Source organism: Macaca nemestrina, chromosome 20, assembly GCF_043159975.1.
Source record: "Macaca nemestrina isolate mMacNem1 chromosome 20, mMacNem.hap1, whole genome shotgun sequence".
NCBI lineage: Eukaryota > Metazoa > Chordata > Mammalia > Primates > Cercopithecidae > Macaca > Macaca nemestrina.
In genome coordinates, this window is record NC_092144.1 from 9,249,442 (window position 1) to 9,269,627 (window position 20,186).

The window sequence follows — 20,186 nt, forward strand, 5'->3', positions numbered from 1 at the left end:
AACCCCATCTCTACTAAAAATACAAAAAATTATCTAGGCATAGTGGCAGGCGCCTGTAATCCCAGCTACTCGGGAGGCTGAGGCAGGAGAATCACTTGAACCCAGGAGGTGGAGGGTGCAGTGAGCCGAGATCGCACCATTGCACTCCGGCCTGAGTGACAGAGTGACACTCTGTTCCTGCCCAAAAAAATTAAAACATGGATTGGTTTACCTGTTTGTTGTCCTGTCTTCTCCTCTATGAGATCTATGAGGGCAGGGTCTTGTCAGTTTTGTTCATTGTTGTGGCCCAGTTTCCCAGAACCTAAAATAGTGCCTGCAAAATAGTAGAAGCTCAAGACACATTGGTTGAATGAATAAAGTGAATACTTCTTGGGAAAAAAAAATGATTTTTTTCTTTAATAGCAAAATAATATGTCTTGGAAAATACAGCATACAAAATACAGAAAATAGAATTGAGAGCTTTTATGAGCATATCAATCATTGAATAGCGAGTCTGCGTTGCCTATCTCTCCGCGTCTCTTGCGTGCGTGTAGGTATACAAATGGGATATAGGCTTGTGGGTGTGCATGCATAGACAGTCCTTCTTGGGTACTCATAAGGGGGCTCAGCCCCTCGGGTGCCCCTAAGTCTTAACCTCACCCCTTCTTCATCCGTCCTGTTCCTGAGGACGACCGTGAAGGTGACTCTTCATCGAGAGCCTCTGGAGGCTGGGAGCTTTTTGAGTAAGGCTTTGCAATGTAACCATGAGGTAGCTATGATCATCCTTATTTCCAGATGTGGGAACTAGGCTTCCCAGAGGTTGATGATATGACCAAGGCCACACAGCTGGCAAACAGTGATTCCAATGGTCTGGAGGTCCCTAGGCCTCTGTTCTGTCAACCTGGGGCTTTCAATTTCCTCAAGTCTGATTATCTACCCTCTTCAAAGTGCTGCTCAGAGGGTCTGGGGCTCAACGATGAAAGCTAGGATGGCTCCCAGGGACAGGTGGAGTAGTTACATCCACCAGTCCATAGACTCTTTGGGGCAGGCCCTGACAATGACCATACAGTGGGGCAGCCCCTTACACAGGATCTTCTCCGCCTCCTGACCCTCCCAGCCCAGCCCCTGTAGCTCAAGGACTCTGAGCTTGGGCATAGTGAGGCAGGAGGAGAGGATTTCAGTGGGGGAGGGCATTTCCGGGGTGATGAGGGGACCCTGCAGGCACAGACTCTCCAAGGCCGGCATTCCCTCCAGGACAGCCAGGCCAGGGGCAGAGAGGCCCCTCACGGTCAGCCGGATCTTGCGCACATCTCGGAGGTGGCGGCTGATAGCCAGCAGGGTGCTGTCAGCAGACAGGGTGCAGCCCAGCACCTCGAGCCTCTGCAGATAGCTGAGCTCCTGCAGGCCAGCATCCAGCCCTGTCTCAGTCACACGGTAGGTGCCACCCAGCACCAGCGAGCGCAAGGCCCGGAAGCGCGTCAGGCCCTGCAGGTGCTCGTCGCGGAAGGCGGGGACGCGGTCCAGCACGATGCATTCGAGCAGGGGCAGCACGGTGGGGTCCTCCTGCTGCTTGTGGAGCCAAGCCATAGAGATCTCGCAGCTGTGCAGCTCCAGGGTCCTCAGGGTGCTGGCAGGCTGGTGATGGGCACCATGCTCAGGTCGGCCACGTGTAGGCAGAGGCGCTTCAGGTTGGGGCATTTCTGGCCCAGGGCTCTCAACAGAGCAGGGGACAACTGGGGGGCCTGGGAGCCAGAGAACAAGTAGCCACCCATCCGCAGGGAATGGAGCCGGGATGCCATGTACCTTCGAAGGAGGTGCCACATGACTTTAGGTCGCATCTGTAAGAGCCAGGGATTGGGGTGACACAGTGAGAGGTATGGAGTTTCCAAGGCCCCTGCTGGGCTGGAGACACACATCCCCAGGGTGGGGGATTCTGGTGCCCTGCTTCTGCCCTTCCCTAGCCAGTCTCCTCCCCAGGTTCAACCTCCCCAGGTTCAACAAGACGGTTTGAGTGCACCATCTTGCCTGCTAGGGCTTTGAACAAATCTTTTTTTTTTTTTTTTTTTGAGACAGGGTCTTGCTCTGTCACCCAGGCTAGAGTGCAGTGGTGAGATAATGGCTCACTGCAGCCTGGACTTCCTAGGCTCAAGTGATTCTCCCATTTCAGCTTCCCAAGTGGCTGGGACTTCTGACACATGCCCAGCTAATTTTTGTGATTTTTAGTAGAGACGAGGTCTTGCTACGTTGCCCAGGCCGGTCTCCAACTCCTGGATTCAAGCGATCCTCCCATCTCAGCCCCTCAAAGTGCTGGGTCTACAGTCATGAGCCACTGCACTCGGCCACTTAGAATAAATCTGGTGGGGGCCAGGCGCACTGGCTCATGCCTAATCCAAGCACTTTGGGAGGCCGAGGTGGGTAGATCATTTGAGGTCAGGAGTTTAAGACCAGCCTGGCCAACATGGTGAAACCATGTCTCTACCAAAAATACAAAAATTAGCTGGACGTGGTGGCGAGTGCCTGTAATCCCAGCTACTCAGGAGGCTGAGGCAAGAGAATCGCTTGAACCCAGGAGACAGAGGTTGCAGTGAGCTGAGATCGCGCCACTGCAATCCAGCCTGTGTGATAGAATGAGACTCCGTCTCAAAAAAAGAAAAAAAAAAAAAAAAAGGATAAATCTGCTGGGGGGAAAAAGATACTAACAGAATCTACCTTTAGCAATAGATTCTTACCATTTTTCTGGACTAAGAAAGAGAGCAAAACAACTCATTGACATTTTACCTGTTGTTTAATGATCACCTCCAGTAGAAATAAGCAACACAGAATAAAATTTTAAAAGGTGAAAACTACCCAGAGTAAATTAGGTCTATGTTAAAAAAACAAAACAACAAATGAAAAGGCTGGGCACGGTGGCTCACACCTGTAATCCCAGCACTTTGGAGGTCAAGGTGGGTGGATTGCCTGAGCTCAGGAGTTCAAGACCAGCCTGGGCAACGTGGCGAAATCCTGTCTCTACTAAAAATTTTAGAAAGCCAGGCACGGTGGCTCACACCTATAATCTCAGCACTTTGGAAGGCTGAGGTGGGTGGATCGCTCGAGGTCAGGAGTTTGAGACCAGCCTGGCCAAAATGGTGAAATCCCGTTTCTACTAAAAATACAATGGCCGGGCGCGGTGGCTCAAGCCTGTAATCCCAGCACTTTGGGAGGCCGAGACGGGCGGATCACGAGGTCAGGAGATCGAGACCATCCTGGCTAACACTGTGAAACCCCGTCTCTACTAAAAATACAAAAAACTAGCCGGGCGAAGTGGCGGGCACCTGTAGTCCCAGCTACTCCGGAGGCTGAGGCAGGAGAATGGCGTAAACCCGGGAGGCGGAGCTTGCAGTGAGCTGAGATCCGGCCACTGCACTCCAGCCCGGGCTACAGAGCAAGACTCCGTCTCAAAAAAAAAAAAAAAAAAAAACAAAAACAAAAATTAGCTGGGCGTGGTGGTGGGCGCCTGTATTCCTAGCTACTTGGGAGGCTGAGGCAGGAGAATTGATTGAACCCAGGAGGCAGAGGTTGTAGTGAGCCAAGATTGCACCAGTGCGCTCCAGCCTAGGTGACAAGAGTGAAACTCTGCCTCAAAACATAAACAAAAAACTAAAACTAAAAATAAAAATAATAGTTGGGCAAAGTAGCAGGGACCTGTAGTCCCAGTTACTTAGGAGGCGAAGGCATGAGAACCAGCTCTGGGAGGTGGAGGCTGCAGTGAACTGAGATCACACCACTGCACTCCTGCCTGGGCGACAGGGTGAGACTCTGTCTCAAAAAAAAAAAAAAAAAAAAAATCACAGCCAGGAGTGGTGGCTCAAGCCTAGCACTTTGTGAGGCTGAGGCAGGCGGATCACCCGAGGTCAGGAGTTCAAGACCAGCCTCACCAACATGGAGAAATCCCGTCTCTACTAAAAATACAAAATTAGCCAGGTGTGATAGTGCATGCCTGTAATCCCAGCTACTTGGGAGGCTGAGGCAGAAGAATCTCTTGAACCTGGGAGGCAGAGGTTGCGATGAGCCGAGATTGTGCCATTGTATCAGCCTGGGCAACAAAAGCGAAACTCCGTCTCAAAAAAATCACAGCCTGGTACAGTGGAAGCTGCAAAAATCAACCCTGGGAAGTTAGACTTAGTAGAAAATAAAAAGCATACATAATTGATAGCACTGGGCATTTCATTATTATAAGTACATGTTATCTTAAAAAGAAAAAAATAGCATGCTTACATCTGCCTTTTATTGCTGGATTTCTCTACTTGACATCATAGGGCCTAATGGAAAAAGGAAAATTGTCTAATAACATATTCTTCATGTGTGCTTACAAAGGTGTTTCTTTTCTTTTCTTTTTTTTTGAGATGGAGTTTTGCTCTTGTTGCCCAGGCTGGAGTGCAGTGGCACGATCTCGGTCACCACAACCTCCGCCTCCTGGGTTCAAGCGATTCTCTGGCCTCAGCCTCCCGAGTAGCTGGGATTACAGGCATGTGCCACCATGCCTGGCTAATTTTGTATTTTTGTTTTTTTTTTTGAGACGGAGTCTCTCTCTGTTGCCCAGGCTGGAGTGCAATGGTGTGATCTCAGCTCACTGCAACCTCCGCCTCCCAGATCCAAGCAATTCTCCTGCCTCAGCTTCCCAAGTAGCTGGTACTACAGGCATGTGCCACCACACCCGGCTGTGCTTTCTTTTGTATTTTTAGTAGAGATGGGGTTTCACTATGTTAGCCAGGATGGTCTTGATCTCCTGACCTCGTGATTCGACCACCAAGGCCTCCCAAAGTGCTGGGATTACGGGCATGAGCCACCATGCCTGGCCTTAATTTTGTATTTTTAGTAGAGATGGGATTTCTCTATGCAGGTCAGGCTGGTCTCAAACACCCGATCTCAAGTGATCTGCTCGCCTCAGCCTCCCAAAGCGCTGGGATTACAGGAGTGAGCCACCGCGCCCGGCCAAAAAGGTGTTTCTACATCAAGCTCTTCCATTCACTGAAAGAAAATAGCTTATTATCAATCCTTAAGAAAGCATGCTTGCATTTGCCTTTTATACGTGCATATGTAAACCCATGTAATACAAACTGTATTAGTCTATTTTCATGCTGCTGATAAAAACATACCTGAAACTGGTAAGAAAAAGAGGTTTAATGGGACTTACAGTTCCACACGGCTGGGCAGGCCTCAAAATCACGGCGGGAGGCGAAAGGCACTTCTTACGTAGCGGTGGCAAGAGAAAATGAGAAAGAAGGCCAGGTGCGGTGGCTCATACCTGTAATCCCAGCACTTTGGAAGGCCGATGCGGGCAGATCACGAGGTCAGGAGATTGGGACCATCCTGGCCAACATGACGAAACCCCATCTCTACTAAAATACAAAAAAAAATTAGCCAAGTGTGGTGGCACACGCCTGTAGTCCCAGCTACTTGAGAGGCTGAGGCAGGATAATTGCTTGAACACGGGAGGCAGAGGTTCCAGTGAGCTGAGATTGCACCACTGCACTCCAGCCTGGTGACAGAGCAAGACTCTGTCTCAAAGAAAAATAAATAAATAATTTAAAAAATACAAAAAATTAGCTTGGTGTGGTGGCACGCACCTGCAGTGCCAGGTACTCAGGAAGCTGAGGCAGGGGAATCGCTTGAACCCAGGAGGCAGAGGTTGCAGTGAGCCAAGATCGTGCCACTGCACTCCAGCCTGGCAACAGAGCAAGACTCCATCTCAAAAAAAAAAAAAAAAAAAAAAAAAAATTGAGAAAATGAGAACGAAGCAAAAGTGGAAACCCCTGATAAACCCATCAGATCTCGTGAGACTTATTCACTATCACAAGAATAGCATGCAAAAGACCAGCCCCTATGATTCAATTATCTCCCCCTGGGTCCCTCTCACAACATATGGGAATTCTGGGAAATAAAATTCAAGTTGAGATTTGGGTGGGGACACAGCCAATCCATATCATATCACCCCTGGTCCCTCCAAGTCTCATGTCCTCACATTTCACAACCAATCATGCTTTCCCAACAGTCTTCCAAAGTCTTAACTCATTCAGCATTAATCCAAAAGTCCACAATCCAAAGTCTCATCTGAGACAAGGCAAGTCCCTTCCACCTATGAGCCTGTAAAATCAAAAGCTAGCTAGTTACTTCCTAGATACAATGGGGGTACAGGTATTGGGTAAATGCAGCCATTCCAAATGGGAGAAACTGGACAAAACAAAGGGGTTCCCCCATGCAAGTCTGAAATCCAGTGGGGCAGTCAAATTTTAAAGCTCCAAAATGATCTCCTTTGATTCCAGGTCTCACATCCAGGTCACACTGATGCAAGAGGTGAGTTCCCATGGTCTTGGGCAGCTCGGCCCCTCGTGGGTTTACAAGGTATAGCCTCCCTCCCGGCTGCTTTCACAGGCTGGCGTTCAGTGTCTGAAGCTTTTCCAGGTGCATGGTGCAAGCTGTGGGTGGATCTACCATTCTGGAATCTGGAGGACAGTGGCCCTCTTCTCACAGCTCCACTAGGCAGTGCCCCAGTAGGGACTCTGGTGGGGGCTCTGACCCCACATTTCCCTTCCACACTGCCCTAGCAGAGGCTCTCCATGAGGGCCCCACCCCTGTAGCAAACTTTTGCCTGGACATCCAGGCGTTTTCATACATCTTCTGAAATCTAGGCAGAAGTTCCCAAACTTCAATTCTTTTTTTTTTCTTTTTTTTTTTCTTGAGATGGAGTTTCGCTCTTGTCACCCAGGCTGGAGTGTAATGGCATGATCTCGACTCACTGCAACCTCTGCCTCCCGGGTTCAAGCGATTTTCCTGCCTCAGCCTCGCAAGTAGCTAGGATTACAAGCATGTGCCACCACGCATTTGTGGTATGTTTAGTAGAGATGGAGTTTCACCATGTTGGCCAGGCTGGTCTCAAACTCTTGACCTCAAGTGATCCGCCTGCCTTGGCATCCCAAAGTGCTGGGATTATAGGCGTGAGCCACTGTGCACGGCCCCGTACCTCAGTTCTTGGCTTCTGTGCACCAGCAGGCTCAAGATCACGTGGAAGTTGCCAAGACTTGGGGCTTCCACCCTCTGAAGCCACAGCCTGAGTTATACATTGGCCCCTTTCAGCCACAGCTGGAGCGGCTAGGACACAGGGCACCAAGTCCCAGGGTGCATGCAGCATGGGGGCCCCGGGCCCGGCCCAGGAAACCACTTTTCCCTCCTGGGCTTCCAGGCCTGAGATGAGAGGGGAATGCCATGAAGGTCTCTGAAATGGCCTGGAGACATTTTCCCTATAGCCCATCAGATTCCTTGCTACTTATGTAAATTTCTACAGCTGGCTTGAATTTCTCCCTAGAAAATGGGTTTTTCTTTTCTATCACATAGTCAGGCTACAAATTTCCAAACTTTTCAGCTCTGCTTCCCTTAGAAAACTGAATACTTTTAACAGTACCCAAGTCACCTCTTGAATGCTTTGCTGCTTAGAAATTGAGAAGTTGAGATTTGGTTGGGGACACAGCCAAACTATATCATGAACCAAGGGAGAAAGAAACATGTTCTAATGAATCTTCTCAGGAAGCTGAGGCAGGAAGATCGCTTGAGCCCCGGAGGTTGAGGCTGCAGTGTGCTATCATTTCGCCACTGCACCCCAGCCTGGGTTACAGAGTGAGATCCATCTCAAAAAAATAAATTACAGAAAGATAAACTGCAGAGCATAAATGCACACAAAACCAATGGATGAATCAACTTTTCCTTGCAAAACCAATGACTGAGAATACTCTAAGTTTCATAATATCAGGCCAGGCGCTGTGGCTCACACCTGTAACCCCAACACTCCAGGAGACTTGAGGTGGGAGACAACTTGAGTCCAAGAGTTCGAGACCATCCTGAGCAACATAGCAAGACTGTCCTTAAAAAAATAACCTCGGCCGGGCGCGGTGGCTCAAGCCTGTAATCCCAGCACTTTGGGAGGCCGAGGCGGGCGGATCACAAGGTCAGGAGATCGAGACCACAGTGAAACCCCGTCTCTACTAAAAATACAAAAAATTAGCCGGGCGCGGTGGCGGGCGCCTGTAGTCCCAGCTACTCAGGAGGCTGAGGCAGGAGAATGGCGGGAACCCGGGAGGCAGAGCTTGCAGTGAGCCGAGATCGCGCCACTGCACTCCAGCCTGGGCAACAGCGTGAGACTCCGTCTCAAAAAAAAAAAAAAAAAACAAAAAAAAAAAAACCTCAAAAGCAATACTGTATTAAAGGGAGTTACAGATGGATATATACAGTAAAATAGTCTAAAAGTAGAACACTATCTAAATAGTAGAACAGCATTACCTGAAGTTTAGAAATACATTACTAATACTATAATTGTTTATGGACACACACATATGAAGTAAGGTAAAAGGAAGGGTGCAAATCCACTTTATAATAGCAGTTATCTATGAAAATAGTTTCAAAAAGGGTAACAAATATATCTCTAAATGTTTTGGGTGGGCCAGTTGCGGTGGCTCATGCCTGTAATCTGAGCACTTTGGGAGGCTAAGTCGGGAGGATCACTTGAGCCCAGGAGTTCGAGACCAGCCTGGGCAACATAGTGAGACTCTGTCTCCACAAAAAATAAAAGATTAGCGGGTATAGTGGTGAGCGCCTGTGGTCCCAGCTACTCAAGAGGCTGACATGAGAGGATCGCTTGAGTTTGGGAGGTCGAGGCTACAATCGCACCACTGCACTCCAGCCTGAGCAGCAGAGGGAGACCCCCGTCTCAAAAACAAAACAAAAACTTGATAACATAGTCATAAATTAGCATTTATCGAATGATAAATATGTGCCAGACTGTTCTAAGCCCTTTCCCTGCATGATCTCAGTGAAGTCCCACAATAGTCCCGTGAGGCAGGTACTGTCCTTTATCCCCATTGCAGGGATGGGGAAATTGAGGCCCTGAGGTAGAATAGGAGCAGGTAAGCGATGATGCCGAGATAGGCCCAGGACTACCCGGCTCTAAATCCCCAGCCCGGGTACCGACAACCTGTCCCAGGGTGGGAGAGGTGGTCTTTCGGGTCCGGGCACCGCGACCGCGGCCCAGGCCCGCCTGGCCAGCCATGCCTACCGTGTAGAGCGTCAGGTCGACATGTCGCCACAGCCACCGGTCGTCCACCAGCCTCTTCCAGCGGTGACAGACCCTGGGGGAGGGGACGCGCGGTTAGAACGACCCCAGCCCCAGGCCACATCGCATCTCCAGGTCCCAGGTGCGCCCTCCGCCCGGCCCTTCCCCCCGGAGGCGGGGCCGCACCTGGAGATGCGGATCCGGTCCCGTACCGGGAGGTAAGAGAAGATCTCAAGCAGGACTGAGTCCGGCAGTTCGACCAAAGTCGCCATGATCCCGCCGACACGCACTTCCGCTTCCGGTTAAGGAGACCCGAGGGGGTCCCCGCGGGGGCCCCGAGGCGGCTGACAGGGCGGCGGCCGCGACCTTCCCGTAGCCGGTAGAGGACTTTGACTTTCCTTTCGCTGGGCAGTGATTGGGTCCCAGGGCCGGACCAGCCGCGGATGGGGACCAGAAACCAGACTGGAAAGCGTGACTGAGGCAGTGAGAGTCTTGCGGGACGTGGCTGAGGCGTGATTTGGCCGCGACTGGGAACTGAGACCAAGTCCGCAAGGCGGGGCTGGAGTGAGGCGAAGCTCGGGGGCGGAGCTAGAGACGAGGACCAAGTCCGAAAGGCGTGGCTGGGGTGGGGCGAGTATCGGAGGTGGTGCTAGAGACGAGGACCGAGCCTGGAAGGCGTGGCTGGAGTTGGGCAAGGCTCAGGGACGGAGCCAGAGACCGGACCCAAGTCCGGAAGGCGGGGCTGGGGCGAGGCTCGGGGGCGGGGCTAGAGACGAGGACCAAGCCCGGAAGCCGGGGCGAGGCCTAGGTGGGGCTGCAGACGAGAACCACGCCTGGAAGGTGTGGCTAGGGCGGGACGAGGCTTGCGGGGCCGGGAGAGGTCCGGACAACCGCTGGAAGGCGAGGCTGGGGCGGGACGAGACCCTGGGGGCGGGGATGGCGACAAGGACCTAGCTGAGAAGACGTAGTCGGGACTGCAAAGGACATGATTTCATTATCTTTTCTTTCTTTTTTTTTAAATTTTGAGACAAGGTCTCGCTCTGTCACCCAGTCTGGAGTGCAGTGGCGAAATTACAGCTCACTGCAGCCTTAACCTCTGGGGCTCAAGTGATCCTTCCACCTCAATCTCCCGAGTAGCTGGGACTGTAGGCGCATGCCAACACGCCCGGCTAATTTTTGTTTCGTTTTTTGAGATGAAGTCTTGCTCTGTCACCCAGGCTGGAGTGCAGTGGCACAATCTCGGCTCACTGCAACCTCCGCCTCCCAGGTTCAAGTGATTCTCCTGCCTCAGCCTCCGGGGTAGCTGGGACTACAGGCGCCAGCCATTATGTCCGGCTACTTTTTGTATTTTTAGAGATGAGGTTTCCCTATATTGGCCAGGCTGGTCTCGAACTTCTGACCTCAAGTGATCCACCTGCCTCAGCTTCCCAGAATGCTGGGATTACATGTGTGAGCCACCACGCCTGGCTAATTTTTGTATTTTTTTGTAGAGCCGGGGTTTTGCCACGTTGCTCAGGCTGGTCTTCAACTCCTGGGCTCAAGAGGTTCTTCCTGCTTCAGCCTCCCAAAGTGCTAGGATTACAGGCATGAGCCACCATGCCCAGCTGCTTGCATTCTTTTTTATGGCTGCATTATGTGTGTCTTCTTGGCTTGTTGCCCTCCTATTATCAGACTGAATTCTGGGGTGGCAGATGGGACTTGTGCACCCCAGCTCTGCTGAGGTGCTCAGATAGTGGGGGGAGGAAACTCCTATGCACCTGCCTCCACCCCTAAGATTACTTCCCTTCTTGTGAACTCTGGCAGGGGAAGGGGAGTTCCTTTAAGTTTGGCAGAACCCAGATGTCCCTTCCCCGCCATCCCCACTCAGTTACAGGGGGTTCCTGCACCACCAGCATACAGGGCTAGAGGGAGGGAATTAGTCAGGTGAGAGAAAAAGAAACCCACATACAAGCCTTCCTCTGGACCAGGAACCCAGGAAACAAGAGTGTAGAAGGGGCCTGCCCAGCTTGCTCCTTGGGTCTTGACCCAAAACTTCACCTTCTGGAAAGTATCCCCCCCGCCCCCTGCCAAGGAAAGCAGCTCCGAGAACAGATCTTCCTACAGCAGGCCAGGTCTCCATGTGCAACCACAGCAGTGAGTCTTCACCAATACCTTGCAGTAGCTCTGATGAATGTGTAGCTACTCGGGAGGCTGAGGCAGGAGAATAGCGTGAACCCAGGAGGCGGAGCTTGCAGTGAGCCGAGATCGCACCACTGCATTCCAGCCTGGGCGACAGAGCAAGACTCCGTCTCAAAAAAAAAAAAAAAAAAAAAAAAAAAAAAAAAAATTAAAGACCTGGAGAAAGTGGGGCCTTCAAGCAAAAGCTAGAAGGTAAAACAAAGTCCTTAAGACCCCGCCTGGGTTTCCTCAGAACTTAAGAGTTCATTTAAAATAATGGAGACATTCTTACATACCTTGCAAACCTTGTACCAGGATCCACTTTATTTTTTTTTTAATTTATTTTCTTTTCTTTATTATTTTGACACAGTTTTGCTCTCGTTGCCCAGGCTGGAGTGCAATGGCGCAATCTTGGCTCCCTGCAACCTCCGCCTCCCGGGTTCAATCGATTCTCCTGCCTCAGCCTTCCAAGTAGCTGGGATTTAAGGCATGTGCCACCAAGCCCAGCTAATTTTGTATTTTGAGAAGAAATGGGGTTTCACCATGTTGGTCAGGCTGGTTTTGAACTCCTGACCTCAGGTGATAGGTGATCTGGCCGCCTCGGCCTCCCAAAGTAGTGGGATTACAGGCGTGAGCCACTGTGCCCGACCTTTTTTTTCTTTTTTTGAGAGAGAGTCCCAGGCTGTCCCCCAGGCTGGAGTGTAGTGTGATCTCGCTCACTGCAACCTCCATCTCCCAAGTTCATGTGATTCTTGTGCCTCAACCTCCCAGGTAGCTGAAACTACAGACGTGTGCCACCACACCTGGCTAATTTTTTAATTTTTAGTAGAGACGGGGTTTTGCAATGTTGCCCAAGCTGGTCTCGAACTCCTGACCTCAGGTGACCTACCACCTTGGTCTCCCAGTGCTGGGATTGCAGGTGTGATGTAATGGCACCTGGCCCCATTTTCCTCTTCCCTCAGCAGTACTCCTCATCCCTTTCCCAACTCCTCACCCCACAGCTCAGCACCAAGACCCTGTGCTTGGCGGATCTTTGAATCCAGCACTAAGAAATTAGAACATTTTGAAAAAGCAAACATTTCCTTCTCCACCCCCGGTGATTACAAAAGTAACATATGTTCAGTGTCAGAAATCTGGAAAAACACCACGAAGTGGGAAAATTAGGCCGGGTGTGGTCGCTCATGCCTGTAATTCCAGCACTTTGGGAGGGTCACTTGAGGCCAGGAGTTTGAGACCAGCCAGGGCAACATAGTGAGACAGTGTCCCTCCAAAAAGTAAAAAAATCAGCCAGGCATGGTGGTGCACACCTGAAGTCCCAGGAGGTGAGTCCTCTGGAGTCCAGGAATTGGAGGCTGCAGTGAGCTATAATTGTGCCATGCACTCCAGCCTGGGTGACAGAGCAAGACACTGTCTCAAAAAAAAAATTAAAAAAAAAAGAAGGGAGAATGAGACTCTCAGTAATCCTACCATGCTACCATGCAGTGGTAACTATAGTCAATGCTTGCGTGACCCAGTATTTGTTTTCTTTTTGTTTGTTTTTGAGATGGAGTCTTGCACTATTACCCAGGCTGGATCTTGACTCACTGCAAACTCCACCTCCCAGGTTCATGCCATTCTCCTGCCTCAGCCTCCCCTCCTGGGACTACAGGCGCCTGCCACCACACATGGCTAATTTTTTTGTACTTTTAGTACAGACGGGGTTTCACTGTATTAGCCAGGATGGTCTTGATCTCCTGACCTCATCATCCACCCACCTCGGCCTCCCAAAGTGCTGGGATTACAGGCATGAGCCACCGCGCCCGGCCCAGTATTTCTTTGTTTTCAGACAGAGTTTCACTTTGTTGCCCAGGCTGGAGTGCAGTGGCACGATCTCCGCTCACTGCAACCTCTGCCTCGCAGGTTCAAGTGATTCTCCTGCCTCAGCCTCCTGACTAGCTGGGATTACAGACGCCCACCACATTTTTGTAGTTTTAGTAGAGATGGGGTTTTGCCAATTGGCCAGGCTGGTCTCAAACTCCTGACCTGAAGTGATCCACCCGCCTTGACCTCCCAAAGTGTTGGGATTATAGGTGTGAGTCACTGTGCCTGGCCGTGACCCAGGATTTCTAAGAGAATGCAAGTATGTGCTGCTTCTAAACTTCCTCAGGCACCTCAGCCCCCTCAGCTCACTTTTGACCTTCCAATCTGTTTTGTCCTGGCTGGAGTCTCCCCAAAAGCAGAGGCAGGGGAGTTCCCACAAAGGAATGCCCTAAATCATCCCAAGACGGGACCAGTGGGGATTTCAAGAAAACACCAATTACCAGAGCAATCAGTCCAAAGCATTTATTAGGGAAACTTACAGAGTACTCCAACAATCATCAAGACAGGAAAGAAAAGGGTGTTCTACCGAGGTACAGCTACAGCTAGGGGTCAGGAAATGGAGTTCAGATGCACAAGTCAGCATGTCTGGTTTCCATTTGAGTAATGGGCCACCTGCTGGTCTGGCAGGTGTCAGCTTGACCAAAACAGGATTGTAGATTCTTTCCCTGGGATGGGGCGTTCCACAACTTTGGTTTTATATTTAGATTTTCTTTTTTTGGTTTGGTTTCGTTTGGAGACGGGAGTCTCACTGTGTCTCCCAGGCCGGAGTGTAGTGGCATGACCTCAGCTCATTGCAACCTCTGCCCCCTGGGTTCAAGAGAACTCTCCTGCCTCAGCCTCCCAAGTAGCTGGGACTACAGATGCATGCCGCCATACCTGGCTAATTTTTTTGTATTTTAGTAGAGACGGGGTTTCACCGTGTTGCCCAGGCTGGTCTCCAACTCCTGAACTCATGCAATCCGCCTGCCTTGGCCTCCCAAAGTGCTAGGATTACAGGTGTGAGCCACCACGCCTGGCCTATATTTAGATTTTCAAGGCCAGTTTCTGGAATTTTTAAGCAAAGTACACAGGTTAAACATTATGAGACCTTAGAATAGAAAAACAGAAGAGAGGCTGGGCATGGTGGTTCATGCCTGTAATCCCAGCACTTTGGGAGGCCAAGGCCAGCGCATCACCTGAGGTCGGGAGTTCGAGACCAGTCTGACCAACATGGAGAAACCCCGTCACTACTAAAAATACAAAATTAGCTAGGCGTGGTGGTGCATGCCTGTAATCCGGGGAGTTTCTCTTGTTGCCCAGGCTGGAGTGCAATGGCACTATCTCGACTCACCGCAACCTCCACCTCTCTGGTTCATGCAATTCTTCTGCCTCAGCCTCCCGAGTAGGTGGGATCACAGGCATGCACCACCACGCCAGGCTAATTTTGTATTTTTAGCTGAGATGGGGTTTCTCCATGTTGGTCAGGCAGGTCTTGAACTCCTGGCCTCAGGTGATCTGCCCACCTCAGCCTACCAAAGTGCCAGAAACAGGCTTGAGCCACCGCGCTGGCATTGGAGAATTCTTTTTTTTTTTGGTTTTCACATTTTTATTGGGAGCCGTGGGAGGGGCCGCCTCTGTCAGTGAAGGTGCTCACAGTTTCTTCAGCCACTCCAGGCTGGGGCCCTGAGGGTCCTGGGGGTGGCTGGGCACGTCCGGCACGTTCTCATCATCACGGACGGGCACTGGGTAGTTGTAGGGTGTGGCCTCATTGATCATGATGGAGTACTTGAAGTAGGGGCTGAATGAGGGCATAATTATAGCGAGGCCCCCGATGACAAAGGACGCGACCAGCACTGGCTCCTTGTCCCAGGCATTCTTGAGGAAGGCGCTGAGCCTCGCAGCCATCTTGGTCTCCGGCATTGGAGAATTCTTAAACCATTGTAGCAGTATAGTTCAACAATAGTAAAAGGTGGTTTTAGTCTCTGGATCCTGCCATTCAAAAGCAAATGATAGGCCGGGCATGGTGGCTCACGCCTGTAATCCCAGCATTTTGGGAGGTTGAGGTGGGTGGATCACTTGAGGTCAGCAGTTCGAGACCAGCCTGGACAACATGGTGAAACCGTGTCTTTACTAAAAATACAAAAAATAGCTAGGCGTGGTGGTGCGTGCCTGTAATTCCAGCTACTCAGGAGGCTGAGGCAAGAGAATCGCTTGCACAAGGGAGGCAGAGGTTGCAGTGAGCTGAGTTTGTTCCACTGCACTCCAGCCTGGGCAACAGAGCAAGACTCTGTCTCAAAAAAAAGAATTGAGACACAGCCTCGCTCTGTTGCCCAGGATGGAGTGCAGTGGCGCGATCTCAGCTCACTGCAACCTCTGCCTCCAGTGTTCAAGTGATTCTCCTGCCTCAGTCTCCCAAGTAGCTGGGATTACAGGTGCCCGCCACCACACCTGGCTAAATTTTTTTTTTTTTTTTTTTAAAGTAGAGACGGGGTTTCACCATGTTGGCCAGGCTAGTCTCGAACTCCTGACCTCGTGATCTGCCCACCTTGGCCTCCCAAAGTGCTGGGATTACAGGCATGTCCTTAACCTTGTCTACATAAACCTGTCAATTGATTTGAGACCTGTCTCAGATACTTTTTGGCTTACAAATTGACTGAATTGAGGAAGGAAGGCCCTTGTCTCACCAGCCCTCGCAAACCTGGAATCTACGGAGTGCTCCCCAAAGATATAGATGCAGGAGACTGTGCAATTGTCCAAAGTTTCCAGTTACCTTGCAGGCATTTAAGGTTGGTGACTGACAGTGAGGCAGGAGAACAAAGAAAATGAAGCAGAAGAAGAGCAAAGGGAATTAAACGTTGGATAAAGGGCAAAATAAGTAAAACCAGAGAGCAGAAGCAAGGTGAAGGGGCGGGTGAGCAAGAAGCAAGATAAATGGCAGAAGCTGAGGAGACAAAACAAAAGGAAGATTAAAAACTGAGTAAAAATCCCATGGCCAGGGAAATCAGGACCAAACCAGTAAGGAACAGCTCTTTAGGCATAAGCATGCGCATTAAACACAAAAAGTATCTTTAACGTAAGGATAACCAGCTCATTAGCGCTCATACATATGGATGGCATATCATGCAGGTACTTAAAATTATGGAATGAAGACGGCCCTCAAGCGCACAGGGGCCAAAGTAACTAAGCAACACACCTATCATTCAAAAAGGTAGACACTGGCTACAGATTAGGCAGCCTTGGGAAAAGAAGAAAAGCCTGGCTAACATGGTGAAACATCATCTCTACAAAAACTACAAAAATTAGCCGGGCGTGGTGGCGGGCGCCTGTAATCCCAGCTACTCGTAAGGCGAAGGCTGCAGTGAGCCGAGACCGCACCATTGCACTCCAGCCTGGGCAACACAGCGAGACTACGTCGGGAAAAAAAAAAAAGACCCAAACTACACCAAGCTGGGGCTGATCTTATCTCGCAGAGGTCAGTCCGCTCTCCCCTCCGAGAGTGGAATACTGTGCTTAATAAACTTGCTGCTTTGCTATCTCTGTGTGACTCGTTCAAATTTTTGTTCGGGGCACCAAGAGCCTGCAACTGTGCGGTAACAGCAGCTATTGGGCAGCGTAGAGTCTAGTCCAGGATCCAGCTTCGCCTATTGACTGGAGTCCGCATCCCGGGGGAATGCGATGGCCAGAGGGCAGAGGTGAGCAAAATGCTCACGACGCCCAGCCCTGAATGAACCCAGGGGGTCAGAAGGGATGACTGCAGAATTCGCTCCCCCTACTCCCTCCGCCCTCGCTCCTAGTACCCGCATAAAGAGGCTTCGGGCCCCCACCCCCGGGACCCTCTGGTGTCCCACCATGTGACCGAGTCTCCCTGCAACAATGACTTAAAAAGAGCTGGGGCCAGCGCCGGACCTCTGGCTCTCGCTCCACGCCCTTTCCCCGGCCCCACACCCGCCAAGACCCCCCTCTCTACCCCACGCGCCTACCGCAGGCGTCCCCCTGCCAAGCCTTGGGTCACGGAAACCGTACTTGTGAACCGCAAACACACAACAGACTGCAGACCCGGAAGAACCTGAGCCCGTGTTGACCACACCGCCTGGCTAGGGGCGGGACTTCCGGCCCCGCATTTTTACTTCCGCTTCCGGTTCCCAGCGTCAACTGCAGCCGGGGTTCTGCGCTCGGGTGAGGAGCTAGTGGCGTCGGCAGGTTCGAGGCGATTCGAGGTGAGGGGGTCAAGCGGAGAGGCTCGGAGTTGGGGAAAGCTGTCGCGACCCAGCCACCCAGGGTCTGGGGTCGGTGGGAGGTGAGGCCAGGGAGTTTTGTGTCAGGGCATTCAGGCGTCGAGAAGGGGCGGATGCGCGGCTGCCTGGGGTTCGCGGCCCTGGGACAGGGGACTTGGCCTGGGAGTATTCGAGTGCGGGGGGTTGGGAGCAGAACGGAAGGCTCAGTAACCGAGAATTTTAGGGCCTGGGACTGGGAGACTTGTAGGCTGGGGCTTCTGGGTCTGGGAGACGCCCGAAGCTCTGATTTTGCTACTTCCCACCCCACTGCTCTGTGTAGCTCCAGCTAGGATGATCGAGGTTGTTTGCAACGACCGTCTGGGGAAGAAGGTCCGCGTTAAATGCAAGTATCCATTGGCAGCCGAGAGGCAGTGGTACTCGCAGGGGTGCTTGGCGTGAGGCAGGCAACTCAATCTGTTGTCGGATGGTTTTAGTTAAACCCGGGAGAGGGGGCGGATGGGGTCCTGGCAGATGGTATTCAGCCCTGGAATGTCCTCTTCCTCGTTCTACCGCTCCCATTTGCCTTAACTCCTCTGCGCCCAGCACGGATGATACTATCGGGGACCTTAAGAAGCTGATTGCAGCCCAAACTGGCACCCGTTGGAACAAGATTGTCCTGAAGAAGTGGTGAGTGCAGTAGTAGAGCCACTGGGTGGACTGGACTAGGCCGGAAGGTTTTGGTTTGGGGGAGCGCTGCAAGCAGCCCTTTGCTTAGGCTGGGCTACCTCATTCGGCCTCCAGGCTGAAGAGCCTACTTAGCCTTATCTCTGAAATGTCTCTTTTCCTTAGGTACACGATTTTTAAGGACCACGTGTCTCTGGGGGACTGTATCCTTTGTGTGACTTCTTGAGGAAGCATCTACATACCCAGCCTCGGTTATCTTCGTTCCAAACTAAAGTCTGCATGAGATAATGTTTATTAAGTGTTTAACTTAGTACGTGGCACATGGTGAGCACTTAGAAAGTGGGAGCTAGGCTGGGCGCGGTGGCTCACGCCTGTAATCCCGGCACTTTGGGAGGCCGAGGTAGGCGGATCATAAGGTGAGGAGATCGAGACCATCCTGGCTAACACGGTGAAACCCCGTCTCTACTAAAAAATACAAAAAAATTAGCCGGGCATAGTGGCGGGCGCCTGTAGTCCCAGCTGCTCGGGAGGCTGAGGCAGGAGAATGGCTTGAACCGGGGAGGCGGAGCTTGCAGTGAACCGACATCGTGCCACTGCACTCCATCCTAGGCAACAGAGCGAAGACTGTCTCAAAAAAAAAAAAAAGAAGAAGAAGAACATGGGAGCTATGTAATTATTTGGTTGGGGAGAGGGTAGTTGGTGAAAGTTTGACTTCAAGTTCAAAATATTTATTACTGACCTCCACCTGAGTGCTGGACAGTAGGTCAGGGTGGGGTGAGACTTAGGTATATCTATTGTGCAGAAGGAACAGAAACTTTTTGAATTTTTATTTTATGTATTTTTTTGAGACAGTCTCGCTCTGTCGCCCAGGCTGGAGTGCAGTGGCGCGGTCTTGGTCCACTGCAACCTTCACCTCCCGAGTTCAAGCAATTCTGCCTCAGCCTCCCAAGTAGTTGGGATTACAGGCCTGTGCCACCACTCCTTGCTAGTTTTTGTATTTTTAGTAGAGATGGGGTTCTGCCACATTTTCCAGGCTAGTCTCGAACTCCTGGCCTCAAGTGATCCTCCCGCCTCGGCCTCCCAAAGTGCTAGGATTATAGCCATGAGCCACTACACTTGGCCTAGAAGGAACAGAAACTTTTTTTTTTTTGAGATGGAGTTTTGCTGTTGTTGCCCAGGCTGGAGTACAGTGGCACAATCTTGGCTCACTGCAGCCTCTACCTCCTGGGTGTAAGCGATTCTCCTGTCTCAGCCCTCCAAGTAGCTGGGATTACAGGTGCCCACCACCACACCCAGCTAACTTTTTTGTATTTTTAGTAGAGATGGGTTTTCACTGTGTTTAAACATCACAGTGTTGGCCAGGCTGGTCTCAAACTCCTGACATCAAGTGATCCACCTGCTTCAGCTTCCCAAAGTGCTGGGATTACAGGCGTGAGCCACTGCACCCAGCCAGAAATTTTTTGGTAAAGTTTCAGTTCTCTCCGAATAAAAATGGCCTGGTCCAAAATGGGCTTCCTTAGCCCTGAACTGAGACCTCAGGCCACCCTGACCCAGCTGTGAATGGATGAGAGGGGTGGGGATGGAAGCCAGAGTCAGGATTCCTTAACACCTTTCCTTCAGATGAAATCCACGATGGGATGAACCTGGAGCTTTATTACCAATAGATGAGAATCCTCATCTTCCTGCTGCCCTGCTCTCCTTTCCCATCCTCATCCCCCACACTGGGATAGATGCTTGTTTGTAAAAACTCACCTTAATAAAGACTTAGATGTTGCTTTGTTGCTGTCTCTTTGCATGAGAGCTGTCTAGTGATGGATGGATTGGTCGCTGTTAGGTCATCACTGCACCATCAGTATGTACCTGCTGAAATAAGAGCTCCAGATCAACTGGATCCATGAGGGCAGAGTAGACCAGCAGGCTGGGAGTCTGTGTAGGAGCCCAGAGAGAGCTCTGGGGTTTGCTCTGGGTGTCTGAAGGTCAAGAGACGCTGGGATTATTGTCACCCTAATAGACCAAAGAGCCTCCAGGTCATGACAGTAGATGGAATTGTTAGGAATTAAGATTCTGAAATCACACAGACCTGAGGAGGTATAGATGAGTTTAAAGCATGTTTAAACATCCACAGTTCCTGGCACCATTTTTTTTTTAAGACAGGGTCTTGCTCTTTCACCCAGGCTGGAATGCAGTGGTGCGATCATAGCCCACTGCAGCCCTGAAGTGGACTCAGACAG

The 20,186-nt window shown here is 51.1% G+C and overlaps 2 protein-coding genes and 1 pseudogene across 3 annotated transcripts; 1 reads left to right on the forward strand and 2 right to left on the reverse strand.

Moving 5' to 3' along the window:
• Window positions 1-366: 366 nt before the first annotated feature.
• Window positions 367-9,675, reverse strand: LOC105478756 (F-box and leucine rich repeat protein 12). Its single transcript, XM_011736417.3, is given in 4 exon segments — window positions 367-1,607; window positions 1,610-1,817; window positions 9,065-9,137; window positions 9,248-9,675. Coding segments are annotated over 4 exon segments (981 nt in total). The 5' UTR covers window positions 9,334-9,675; the 3' UTR covers window positions 367-993.
• A 3,002-nt stretch (window positions 9,676-12,677) lies between these two features.
• LOC139360238 (NADH dehydrogenase [ubiquinone] 1 alpha subcomplex subunit 3 pseudogene) lies at window positions 12,678-17,052 on the reverse strand (annotated as a pseudogene).
• Window positions 17,053-17,118: 66 nt separating this feature from the next.
• On the forward strand, window positions 17,119-19,729 carry LOC105478562 (ubiquitin like 5). Of its 2 annotated transcripts, none has more exons than XM_011736121.3 (5): window positions 17,119-17,274; window positions 17,612-17,678; window positions 17,875-17,958; window positions 18,121-18,158; window positions 19,576-19,729. In XM_011736121.3, exons 2-5 carry the CDS (start codon window positions 17,623-17,625, stop codon window positions 19,617-19,619), a joined length of 222 nt encoding a protein of 73 aa, XP_011734423.1. In that variant the 5' UTR covers window positions 17,119-17,274; window positions 17,612-17,622; the 3' UTR covers window positions 19,620-19,729. The 2 variants fall into 2 exon arrangements, with proteins under 2 accessions (XP_011734423.1, XP_011734512.1); XM_011736210.3 differs by having other exon boundaries at window positions 17,207-17,354.
• The last annotated feature ends 457 nt before the right edge of the window (window positions 19,730-20,186 follow it).

Excerpts from the sequence above, each read along its gene's own strand:
- LOC105478562 (XM_011736121.3), top strand. The coding sequence starts at position 17,623 with ATGATCGAGGTTGTTTGCAACGACCGTCTGGGGAAGAAGGTCCGCGTT. Across the intron at positions 17,679-17,874 it reads AAGGTCCGCGTTAAATGCAA|CACGGATGATACTATCGGGG; the intron begins GTATCCATTGGC and ends CTCTGCGCCCAG. Across the intron at positions 18,159-19,575 it reads CCACGTGTCTCTGGGGGACT|ATGAAATCCACGATGGGATG; the intron begins GTATCCTTTGTG and ends CCTTTCCTTCAG.